At 41.4% G+C, this 12,959-nt stretch overlaps 1 protein-coding gene and 1 pseudogene across 1 annotated transcript in view; one reads left to right on the top strand and one right to left on the bottom strand.

Moving 5' to 3' along the window:
* The window catches only part of CHD8 (chromodomain helicase DNA binding protein 8), a 53,189-nt gene that overhangs the window by 30,633 nt on the left and 9,597 nt on the right, over nt 1-12,959 (bottom strand). The window contains exons 5-10 of the mRNA XM_017853418.1: nt 12,228-12,613; nt 11,113-11,227; nt 2,528-2,710; nt 2,377-2,445; nt 1,779-1,834; nt 1,151-1,268 (exon numbers count right to left, since the gene is read on the bottom strand). Of these exons, the coding sequence (XP_017708907.1) occupies nt 1,151-1,268; nt 1,779-1,834; nt 2,377-2,445; nt 2,528-2,710; nt 11,113-11,227; nt 12,228-12,613 (927 nt within the window). The remainder of the gene's footprint in view (nt 1-1,150; nt 1,269-1,778; nt 1,835-2,376; nt 2,446-2,527; nt 2,711-11,112; nt 11,228-12,227; nt 12,614-12,959) is intronic.
* On the top strand, nt 6,576-7,290 carry LOC108516154 (eukaryotic translation initiation factor 4E-binding protein 1 pseudogene; annotated as a pseudogene).

The raw sequence follows: 12,959 nt of genomic DNA, 5'->3' as shown, positions 1-12,959 counted from the left end.
CCCGTCTCGGCCTCCCAAAGTGCTGGGATTACAGGCTTGAGCCACCGCGCCCGGCCGAGTGTCTCTTTCTAACAGAGGTCATTCTCTCCATATATGCTCTGGTGTCCATTGCTTCTTGTATTCTTAGGAATCCCTCTGAGTCATTGCCATAAATACACGTATATGCTCCACATTTCAAATTTTAAAATAAGACCTCCTTTGATTCTACATCTCCTGCAATGATTTTTCTACTCTGCTTTATACCTAAATTTATTTTTTATTTATTTTTTATTTTTTTGAGGTAAAGCCTTATTCTGTTGCCCAGGCTGGAGTGCAGTAGTGCAATCTTGGCTCACTGCAACCTCCACTTGAACCTCCTAGGTTCAAGTGATTCTCCTGCTTCAGCCTCCCGAGTAGCTGGGATTACAGGCGCCTGCCACTACGCCCAGCTAATTTTTATATTTTTAGTAGAGATGGGGTTTCACTGTGTTGGCCATGCTAGTCTCAAACTCTTGACCTCAAGTGATCTGCCTGCCTTGGCCTCCTGAAGTGCTGGGATTACGGGCGTGAGGCACTGCACCCAGCGCCATACCTAAACTTTTTCAAGGGTTTAAACACATGCTATTTCCATTCCTTCATCTCTTTCACTTGTTCATCCATTCCACTTTTTCTTCTACTTGCAACATACAACCAAAACTACTCTTATCAAGGAGGAACACTGCAAATATAACAGACATATTTCTTCACTCATCTTGCTCCAGTGTTTATCAGTAAACTTGGATATTGGAAATTAAAGCTCTTTTATCCCTATTTCTAATCACACTGGATTAGAAATTTGAGAAAATAAATGTTCTCTCTTAGTAACAGGTCTACAGAAACCATCAATAGCTAAAGATAGACATTAGAGGAAGAATGCCTCAAGTGGACCAGCAGTCAATGTATCATCAGTTTTGAAAATACTTCATGTGCATTGAGGAAGTCAATTTCAAAATACCCTATAACTAATAAATGAACCATATTTAAACCTAAGAAAGTCAATGACCAAAATTAAAAGTTTACACCCATATATACAAACCAATTACAAGTATTTTGAAGAATCATCTAAGGCTGACAACCCCAGTAATTTGTGCTTCTATGAAAGAAATGACAGGCAATACCTCTTCCTAATTACCTCATGGAAGAAGTGTCTCATCTGAGCCATTTTGGTTTTGAAGCGCTTTAATTTTTGATGGATCCTCTTATCCTTCTCTAGTTGGGAGATAGTAGCCCATTCACAATGCAGATAGGAGCTAAGGGGGATGGAAAAATCCAGTCATGGTGCAAGTAAAAGAAGGTGGCAGGCTACTATCTGAAATTTTGGGATTAGTCGGAATCAGACATAACAAATATAGGCTTAAATTGGGAAAGAGTCTCTTAGGTCAGTGCTTCTGAAACTCTAATTTGTATACAAACCACAGTGCTTGAAAGTCCACATTTCTAAAAAGCACCCAAGTAATGCTAATTCTGCTGATCCACAGAAGACCATATTTTGAGTAGCAAGATCTTAGTGCTAAACTAAGGTAAAGAGAATCACAAGACATTTTATCAGGAACCACCCTCACTCCACTTACCTACAAGGAAATAATAAGAGTCATGTCAATTCCTGAATTTCTCTCTGAATAGCCATTTTTCCCCATTAAAAATAGCAATCTGGCTACAAGACTATAAAAAAGGGACACATTCCCACCCAGGATACCCAGGAGAACTTTTTACCACCCTGTGGAATTTGGGGTGACAAGCTTTTTGCACAGATAACGTACTAGTTCTTGTACTTGACAAAGAATTCTTCTGCTTCAGTATATTGTCCAGAAGGAAGCTAAGAAAAAAGAAATAAATTAGTTACTAGTCCCTTATTGGTAAAATAATGAACTTTTTAATTTTAACCACACATTGCAGAACTTCACACCAATAATCCCTGAATATATTAATAACTCAGAGATTAAGGAACCAGTCTGGTACTTCAATAATAGAGGCCTGATAGCTGGAAAAAGTAAGCCTTTACCCACTCTAAACAGATAAATAAAAGAAGCACCAGTAAAGCAGTTCCTGTTTTCTAGCTAACTTTCCTTCATGATCTCTCACAACTAGACCCTAGCAATATATCTGACATCCAAAGGTGCTCATTAAATAAAGCCTGTGAACATAGCATTACGGGTTAATATTAAGATAGAGAAGAGCCAGGCGCAGTGGTGCACAATGGTAGTCCCAGATACTCAGGAGGCTGAGGCAGAAAAATAGCTAAAGCCCAGATGTTCACAGTACGCTATGATCATATCTATGAATAGCCACTGCACTTTAGCCTGGGTAACATAGTGAGAATCTGTCTATTAAAAAAAAAAAAAATTAAAAAGCCTTCACCTCCTTCTTCACAATCCGCATAGAAAGCACTTTGTCTACAATGGCTGCATCTTCTTCACTGGGATTCTCCTGCAGCAAAAGATGCAGTCAGTCAACAGATGATTGTGATCAGCAAGGCAATCCTCTGAAATTACTTGAGTTTACAGCTTACCACAAAGAACTGCATGGAAGGCAAAGTCTCGCCATCTGGTTCTTGCACTGGTTCAGGGAGGATAGGCTCAGGTTTTATGGGACCAGTTACATCGACCTCTTCTTCTTCTTCATCATCTGTGATCTTTATATCCAGGTCCTCTGTATATTTTTTTCGCTTAACTTGGCGGTTTGAGCGTCTCTTCTGTAGAGCACAAAGTAGTTAGAGTGACTGGTTAGGTCTCTCACGGAGAAGTCTTTTAAAATTATTTGCTGGTGGTCATATACTTAGATTTTACTCCAAAATTTTCATGAAAAATCAAACCAAAAGATGATAAGGAGATTATTTGTCAAACAATGTGATTTATTCTATGTATGGATCATATATTAATTTGCTTAACTGCGTTATGAAAGGCCGAGAATCCACTGAGAAAAACCTGTCCACTAGTGGCAAGAAGCTCTGGGAAATTAAAACTGGATTCTCAGGCTGCAGGGTGCAATACAACTCACACTAGAAGCAATCCGGAAGTGCAAAGGTGCAAGAATATTTTCTTTCCATTTTTTGCTTTTTTGTCTTAGTTCTAAAGGTTTTTTTGGTTTAATAAACAGAATCCACTGTATGTACTGTTCTGCCACTTACTTTTTTACTTAATGATATTTCCTGGAAATGTTTTCCATATACATTTTAGATTTACCTTATTCTTTCAAGTGGCTGTATTAAACATTTTCTAATTAAGTAATTTAAGTAATACTTCCAGCTCATGATAAAAAACTGGGAAGAAGGCCTGGTGTGGTGGCTCATGCCTGTAAAACCAGCACTCTGGGAGGCCGAGGCAGGCGGATCACCTGAGGTTGGGAGTTTGAGACCGGCCTGATCAACATTGAGAAACCCCATCTCTAATAAAAATACAAAATTAGCCGGGTGTGGTGGCACATGCCTGTAATCCCAGCTACTCAGGAGACTGAGGCAGGAGAATTGCTTGAACCCAGGAGGTGGAGGTTGTGGTGAGCCAAGATCGCAACCCTGCACTCCAGCCTGGGTGACAGACCAAGACTCTGTCTCAAAAAAAAAAAAAAAAAAAAAAAAAAAGGGAAAAAAGAAGAGATAAAATTATTTTTCAATTATGATTCTCTCTCTGGAAATCCTCAAAGAATCAAATGAAAGAACTACTGAAACTAGTAAACTTGATTTGTATAAAACTAATTTTTAAAAATTATTTCTATGTATAGATATAATCAACCAGAAAATATAATAAAAGATCCCATTTATGAAAACACAAAGATTAATTATCTACAAAACTAAATTGGCTGGGAGTGGTGGCTCACCCCTGTAATCCTAGCACTTTGGGAGGCCGAGGCGGGTGAATCACCTGAGGTCAGGAGTTTGAGACGAGCCTGGCCAACATGGTGAAACCTCGTCTCTGTTAAAAATACAAAAATCAATGGGCATGGTGGCAGATGCCTGTAGTCCCAGCTACTCAGGAGGCTGAGGCAGGAGAATTGCTTGAACCCAGGGGGTGGAGGTTGCAGTGAGCAAACCTGATTAGTATAAAATTAATTTTATACCAATACAAATATAATTTTATATTTAAAATTTTATATTTTGTTTCACCCAAGAGACTGGCAAAATCAGCAAATTTGATCAAAATATTTTTAAATAACAATTCATACACTTTTGGTAAGAGTACACATAGGCACGACTTTCATGGAGAAAAATTTGGCAACACCCTTTGACCTATCAATTCCACCTCAAAGATACTATCTTCTAAATTTGCATATGTGCACAAATCTCTAGAGCATTACTTGTGGGAGTAGGAGACCAGAAAAAACCTGAAGGCCCATCAACAGGGGACTGGTTCAATAAATTATGCTATAGCCTTAAAACTGAATCATACTATAGAACTATTAAAAAAGAGTGCAGGCTGGATGCAGTGGCTCACACGTGTAATCCTAGCACTCTGGGAGACTGAGGTGGGAGGATCACTCGAGCCCAGGAGTTCAAGACCAGCCTGGGCAAGATAGTGAGACCCTGTCTCTATTTTATAAAAAATATAAAAATAGCTAGATGCAGTGGCTCACGCCTGTAATCCCAGCACTTTGGGAGGCCAAGGCTGGCAGATCACAAGGTCAGAAGATCAAGACCATCCTGGCTAACACAGTGAAACCCCGTCTCTACTAAAAATACAAAAAATTAGTCAGGTGTGGTGGTGGGCGCCTGTAGTCCCAGCGACTCGGGAGGCTGAAGCAGGAGAACGGCATGAAGCCAGGAGGTGGAGCTTGCAGTGAGCCGAGATTGCGCCACTGCACTCCAGCCGAGGCAACAGAGCGAGACTCCGTCTCAAAAAAAAAAAAAAAAAAAGGTGTATATATACATATATATATACACACACGTACACACACACACACATATGTACGTATATATATAAATAAAAAAGAATGGGGTAGATTGATAATACCAAATGTTAAAGATGTATATCAACTGGAACTCTACTGGTGAAGTATAAAATGACATAATCACTTTGGAAAACTTACAGAGTCCTACAAAGTCATGTTTGTATATTCATAAAGTCAAATATTACTGAAGAAAAAAATAAACTACTCATTTATTTAGCATGGATGAATTATCGAAAACATTATGCTTTTCTCACCGATGTGTGGGCAGAAGAAAAAGAACAGCAAAAAACTATGCTGAAAGAAGTGAGACCCAAAAGTACATTCTGCATGATACTACTTAAAGTTCAAGGCCAGGCATGGTGGATCACACCTGTAATCCCAGCACTTTGAAAGGCCAAGGCGGGCAGATCATTTGAGGTCAGGAGTTCGAGACCAGCCTGCCCAACATGGTGAAACACTGACTCTACTAAAAATACAAAAAAATGAGCTGGACATGGAGGCGCACACCTGTAATCTCAGCTACTTGGGAGGCTGAGGCACAAGGATCACCTGAGTGCAGGAGGTGGAGGCTGCAGTGAGCCGAGATCACACCACTGCACTCCAGCCTGGGTGAGAGTGAGACCCTGTCTCAAAAAATAAATAAAATAGCTGGACACGGTGGCTCACACCTGTAATCCTAGCACTTTGGGAGGCCAAGGCGGGCGGATTATGAGGTCAGGAGATCGAGACCATCCTGGGTAACACGGTGAAACCCTGTCTCACTAAAAATTTTAAAAAATGAGCTGAGCATGGTAGCACGTGCCTGTAGTCACAGCTACTCGGGAGGCTGAGGCAGGAGAATGGCATGAACCTGGGAGGTGGAGCTTGCAGTGAGCCGAGATGGCGCCACTGCACTCCAGTCCAGCCTGGGCAACAGAGGGAGACTGTGTCTCAAAAAATAAATAAATAAATAAATAAATAAATAAATAAAGTTAAAAAAATAGACTAAGTTAATCTACGGTAAGAGAGAGCAAAGAACAGCAGTTAGTTGCCTATGCCCTGGAGTGAGGAACTGAACTGACTAAAAGCGAGTACAGGGGAACTTACTGCGGTGATGATGGAAACATTTTCTTCACTTGGTGAAGTGACTTGGATAAATTTGTCAAAACTATACAAATAAAATTTGTGCATATTTTATGATATGTATATTCTACTTCCTTTAAAAAAGTCTGGGAGGATATATAAACTAAATTATTTCTAGAGAGTATTTCTAGAAGATATTTTCTACTTTTTACTTTATATATTTCTGGATGACTGGATTTTTATCACATCCATCATATAGTATTCTTAAAATGACCTTTTTTAAACAAAAATTTAGGAAATACTTTAAACAAGTTCTTAGATTTGCTTTAAAATAATCCAGGGTGGGCCGGGAGTGGTGGCTCATGCCTGTAATCCTAGCACTTTGGGAGGCCGAGGCGGGTGGATTGCCTGAGCTCAGAAGTTCGAGACCACCCTGAGCAACATGGTGAAACCCTGTCTCTACTAAAAATACAAAAAATTACCTGGGCGTGGCAGCATGTGCCTGTAGTCTCAGCTACTCCGGAGGCTGAGGCAGGAGAATTGCTTGAACCCGGGAGGCGGCGGTTGCAGTGAGCCAATATCGTGCCACTGCACTCCAGCCTGGGCGAGAGAGAGACTCTGTCTCCAAAAAATAAAAATAAAGAAAAAAATCCTGGGTGCTGTGCACTGGAGATCATGTCCGGGGACGGCAGCTGCAGCCAGACCCAGAGCCGGGCCATCCCTGCCACTCGCTGGGTAGTGCTGGGCAAAGGCATGCAGCTACAGCACAAACCCCCAGCGGCACACTCTTCAGCACCACCCCGGGAGGCACCAGGATCATCTACAACTAGAAATTCCTGGAGCGCTGGAACTCACCCATGACCAAAATACCCCCGAGGGATCTGTCCACCATTCCTGGGGTCACCAGCCCTGCCAGTGATGAGCTCCCAAAGGAAGCCAGCCAGAGCCACCTGTGCAATAGCCCAGACGATAAGTGGGCGGGCCATGAAGAATCGCTATTTGAGATGGACATTTAAAGGACCAGCCATCAGATCGTGCATTGCCTATGGGCCCCTCCGGGCCTTCCTGGGAGGGATCACACCACCCAGGCCTTATGAAAGTTTCACACTGGGCAAGCGTGGGACATGGGGTCAGCCACCCCAGCTTTCTCTCCCTCTCAGGGCACCTGCCCCCTCCTCTTTGTGAAAACTAGCAGATTATCTCCTAGTGACCTAGTGCCTCTGCTGATGCAGGAGCTGCTGCCCCAAGGGGAGTGACCCCAAATAGTACACCCTGCAGCAGAGTGCCAGGAGTGCCAGGAAGTGGACAAGAACGAGCCCTTCCTTCCAAATAATCCAATGATCGGCTCCTCTAGCCCTGAGCCCTGAGCTCTGGGGGTGCAGCCACCCCTTCTTTAGGTTGATGTTTCTGGGAAAGCTCCCTTCCCCCTCCTCCCACAAGAGAGGAAATAAAAGCCACTTTCGTTCGCCATAGGGCCAAAGTTGGGCCCTGTCTGAAAAAATAAAATAATCTAAAAGGCGGGCAGGACTAGAGTGGAAGTAAGGACAGTGGGAAGTGAGTCATCTGTTGATAAATAATAAAGTGGGAGAATGGGAACATGGGACTTCATTAAAAATCTCCTTTTGTGTATGTCTGAAAATTTTCCTAAAAGAAAGTAGAGGAGGAGAATGGGTAGATCTGTCTTTTCCACTAAAGAACAACCTCCAAGACATATCATTAGGGAAAATACACAGTAGAGAAGAGTAGGCATGGAATACTAATATTTAGTGGAAGTAGAAGTAGAGTGTTCATGAAAGAAAGAAATATTTCCAGAAGGATATACAAGAAACTGGTAACAGAGGCTACCTCTGGGGAGAACTGGGAGACTGTGAGGCTGGGTTCTAGGAAACTTTTCACAGTGTTTACTTTATTGCACTGTTGTAATTTTTCTCACACACTTTTTTTTTTTTTTTGAAATGGAGTTTTGCTCTTGTTGCCCAGGCTGGAGCGCAATGGCATGATCTCAGCTCACTGCAACCTCTGCCTCCTGGGTTCAAGCGATTCTCCTCCCTCAGCCTCCAGAGTAGCTGGGATTACAGGCATGTGCCACCATGCCCAGCAAATTTTGTATTTTTAGCAGAGACAGGGTTTCTCCATGTTGGTCAGGCTGGACTCAAACTCCCAACCTCAGGGGATCTGCCTGCTTGGCCTCCCAAAGTGCTGGGATTACAGGCATAAGCCACCGCACCTGGCCTCATATATGTATTTTTAAACTGAAAAATAAAATAGCAAATAGTCAAGTTAAAAAAATTTCACACAGGGCCAAAGGATAAAAAATTAAAGTACAATAATCATGACCCACTTACCATTCAACCCTTCTCTTCAAAGATACATATTCTTATCCATTTCTTGTATATCCTTCCAGAAAAAAATTGATGCATATACATATATGTACACACAGACACACATACATACTTTAAACATTAAAAAGAGATACTACATACGCCTTTTTTCATTAATAATAAGTCTTCCTTATTAGCACATCCCAACCTAGTTCACTGTTTTTAACTACCATCTAGTATTCTACTGCATGAATATTGTCAATTTTACTTAACTATTTCTCCACCAATGGACATCTAATTTTTTTGACATTTTTGCTATTGCAAATATTGCTACAATACATATATCACTGCATTCTTTTGAGAACATATTCATAAGGTAATTTCCTAGGTGCAGAATCATTGAGTGAAATGAAATTAACATTCTAAATTTGTCTATATATTGAAACACCAACTTGCCAAAAAGGTTGTCCCAATTACCATTCCCATCAACTGTGTCTAAGTGTCTGCTCCTTAACTTCACTGCCAATATTATCATTCTCACTTGTCATAGACTGAATTGTATCCCCCCACCAAATCCACATGTTGAAGCCGCTAACCCCCAGTACCTCAGAATGCGAATGTATTAGAGAAATTGGAAATACAGGGCTTTCAAACGGTCTAAGTTAAAATAAGGCCTATTTCTAAGTTAAAATAAGGCCACCAGCATGAGCCCTAATCCAATCTGACTAGTGTCCTTACAGAAGGAAGAAATCTGGATACACAAAAAGACACCAGGGATGTGTACAAATAGAGGAAGGACCACGTGAAGACACAATGAGAAGGTGGCCTTCTGCAAGCCAAGAAAACCCTCAGGAGAAAACAAACTTGCAGACCATTTGATCTTGGATTTCTAGCCTCCAGAACTATAAGGAAATAAATGTCCACACCGAGCACAGTGGCTCACACCTGTAATCCTAGCACTTTGGGAGGACAAGGCAAGTGAATCACCTGAGGTCAAGAGATTGAGGCCAGCCTGGCCAACACGGTGAAACTCCATCTCTACTAAAAATACAAAAATTAGCTGGGCGTGGTGGCACACACCTACGATCCCAGCTACTCAGGAGGCTGAGGCAGGAGAATCACTTGAACCTGGGAGGTGGAGGTTGCAGTGAGCAGAGATTGCGCCACTGCATTTTAGCCTGGGTGACAGAACGAGACCCTGTCTCAAAAAAAAAACAGACACAAAGAAACAAACAAAAAGAAAAGAAATGTCCATAGTTTAAGACACCTAGTCTGTGGTATTTTGTTATAGTGGTCCTAGCAAACTAACAGACCACTTTCTAAATTTTAGTAATCTCTGTGTATTTTGTATTATTAAAAAGTTCCTTCATTGTTTTTGTTTAACAAATACTTTATTACTCTATTTGCATAATCCTCTAATCCTTATTTAACCTTTACTTAAAAAACAAGTTGTTTTAACAAATCACGTCCATTTTGTGTTGCTATAACAGAGTACCCAGGATTGGGTACTTTATTTTCATAAAAGAAATGTAGCCAGGTGCAGTGGCTCCTGCCTGTAATCCCAGCACTTTGGAGGCTGAGGCAGGTGGATCCCTTGAGGCCAGGAGTTGAACACCAGCCTGACCAACATGGCGAAACCCTGTCTCTACTAAAAATTACAAAAATTAGCTGGGCATGGTGGTGCACATCTGTAATCCCAGCTACTCAGGAGGCTGAGGTAGGACAACTGCATGAATCTGCCATAAGGCAACAAATCAGAGATGGAAGCCTACACTTCTGGTCTAGTTTCTTTTGGTCTCTTCCAACGTCTCTCATCTTCAAAACATAGGAAGAAACTTTGTCCCTAGCTACCCTAGTTCACAGAGTCAGAATCCTGAAGTGTAGAAAAGGTAAGCCAAAGGGATTCTTGGAGAGTTCGAAGAGAGAGTCAAGTTCTGACCCAGCCAGAAGGGCAATCATGCAGCATGATTTCATATGATTTGCTTAGTATTTGAAACACTGGAATTTGAGAAAATGAGTATTGCTTTTTTTCTTTGACACAGAGACTCGCTCTGTTGCCCAGGCTGGAGTGCAATGGCACAATCTCGGCTCACTGCAACCTCCACCTCCCAGGTTCAAGTGATTCTCCTGCCTTAGCCTCCCGAGTAGCTGGGATTATAGGCACCCACCACCACACCCGGCTAATTTTTGTATTTTTAGTAGAGATGGGGTTTCACCTGGTTGACCAGGCTGGTCTCCAACTCCTGACCTCAGGTGATCCACCTGCCTCGGCCTCCCAAAGTGCTGGGAGTGAGTGGTGTGAGCCACTACGTCCGGGCAAGTATCGCTATTTTTATAGTAATATGCTCTTTGCCTAAAAAAATAATTTAAAGACACTGACCAGTGAGAGGCCAAGGCAGGCAGATCACTTGAGGTCAGGAGTTCGAGACCAGCTTGGCTAACACGGTGAAACCTGGTCTCTACTAAAAAAATACAAAAATTAGCTGGGCATGGTGGTGCATGCCTATAATTCCAGTTACTCGGGAGGCTACGGCAGGAAGGCAGAGGTTGAAACCGGGAGGCAGAGGTTGAAGTAAGCTGAGATCGTGCCACTGCACTCCAGACCTGGACGACAGAACAAGACTCTGTCTCAAGAAGAAAAACAACAACAACAACAACAACAACAGAAAAAAAAGACATTGACCAGGTCCATTGACCTTTTAGGCCTACGTCCAGTTTAGAAAAACAAAAAAATGTGTATAGACTTATAATCTCTCAATATCTTCTTGGTTTGGTTAGCCATAATTAAACATGGTTTTTTTTCTACTAAATTCTTTTGGGATCCTTTTACCTGAATGCTGCTTTCTTCATCTTCTCGAGGTGACTGTGCAGGCATGACTTCCACATCTGAATTATCAGATGAGGTATTACGTTTTCTCTTCTTACCCACTACAGGAGTGATGGTGCTAAAAAGGAAAAAAACAAATTCATTTTCAGTGAAGGCAAAGAAAATTTAGCGGTAAAAAAACGTAATTAATCTAAACCATCACATACAAAACTTCCAGACAGTCAATAGGACACACAGCTACTAAATAGGGTGTTTGAAAAAAAGGAAGATATTAGGATTTATAAACCACTGACTGACCCTCACACCATATTTGACAAATCCTTGTTATTACTGTGTTCACAAATATCTGAAGGAAGGTAGCACAAGATAGAAGAATAAATACCAGATTAAGATGCAGTTCCACTTGTGTCACTACAAGAGCATTAGTTTCATTATTTGTAAATATTAGAGAGATAATACCTGTCCTGACAGTTACTGAGGCTCAAATAAGAAATATAAAACTGTCTTTTAAAAGCTGAAAAATCCAGTACAAATATAAAGCATTATTATATTTGCACCCCAAAGCCTGAAGAATCCCAGAGAGTAAAAGCTAATAAGAGAGGAGAAGATACAAGACATGGAAGGGAAAGACAGGACACTCAATTATGACAAGATTATGTGGCAAGCCATCACTTTTCTGTCAACACGGCTTAAAGTTAATGGTAGATGCTGAAATCTCCAATTCACAGATGAGATGCAAGAACAGGACAGCTATGCCTCCAGTAGGTCTCTTTTTACTGATGTGGGTGGTAGGAGGTAGTGAGAAATCTCTTTCACAGTACAGTAATACAAAATCAGGACAAATATATGAATGCAGAGTCACAGCTTTTAAAGGTAACTCCCAACACAGTGACAATCTTTCCTGTGCCTTCGTGTTTTCCTCTTAAAATATGCTAATTTCAATTTTCCATTTAACAAATCCTGTAAGCATTAGGACAGAAAAAAGAAAGGCCTTATTATTTTCTATAATAGATCATCTTGAACTAGGTAGCTAGTAAATACATATAAGTTCCTCAACCCATTTTAGAAATGAGTGCTCTGCCCTCAAATGTCCCATCAAAACGGCAAAGAGTACTCACTTTAGCTTACTCTTGCCCTTTGTTTTGGAGGTACCAGATGTTTTGTTCTTCTTTGGCTTTTCCTCTTTCAGCCTCTCCCCAGCACTCTTCTTCCTGCGTTTCTTCTCACCTTCCTCCTCTGGCCGAACGCTGGGCAACTCATCCTCATTTAAGACTCGAGGTATGTTCTGCTCACCGCGGGCACGGGCCCTCGCAATGGCCTCCGCTACAATCCGATTTGCTTTCTCTTGTTTCTTCTGGTGTTCCAATCTGCGGTTTTCCTCCATTCCTGTCTTTCCCCCCGAATGAGGAGCAGAGCTTGCTGGTGATGACAAAGCTGCCACTTCACTGGCACTTAGAACTTTAACTACAGAGAGCCCAGAAGAGGCCCCTTGGGAAGAGCCAGCCTATAGAAATAAAGACACTACAATTTCAACTTGCTTGTAGTTAAATGGCCTAAATAAAATCCAGCTGTGAAGCAGGGGGGCTAGAAACTAGTTCTTTAATCCCTCAAGAACCAAGCTCAGACTAAATCTTACTGAACCTACACCTATTTTTTAAAATGTATTCTTTTGGTGGGAGAAGGGTGAGAAAAAGCAAGAAATCTGCCAAAATAAACTTCAGTATCCTTTTGTTATGCTTCCATCAATACACATCTCCACTACTTCAGAAAAATTACAACTAATATATCCAATATTGGGCTCTGGCCTAACAGTAAAAAAATTCAAATTCTACGCTTGGCCTACCTTTTAT

Source organism: Rhinopithecus bieti, unplaced genomic scaffold, assembly GCF_001698545.2.
Source record: "Rhinopithecus bieti isolate Rb0 unplaced genomic scaffold, ASM169854v2 scaffold_34943, whole genome shotgun sequence".
NCBI classification, from domain to species: domain Eukaryota; kingdom Metazoa; phylum Chordata; class Mammalia; order Primates; family Cercopithecidae; genus Rhinopithecus; species Rhinopithecus bieti.
This window is presented reverse-complemented; position numbering and strand designations above follow the sequence as displayed.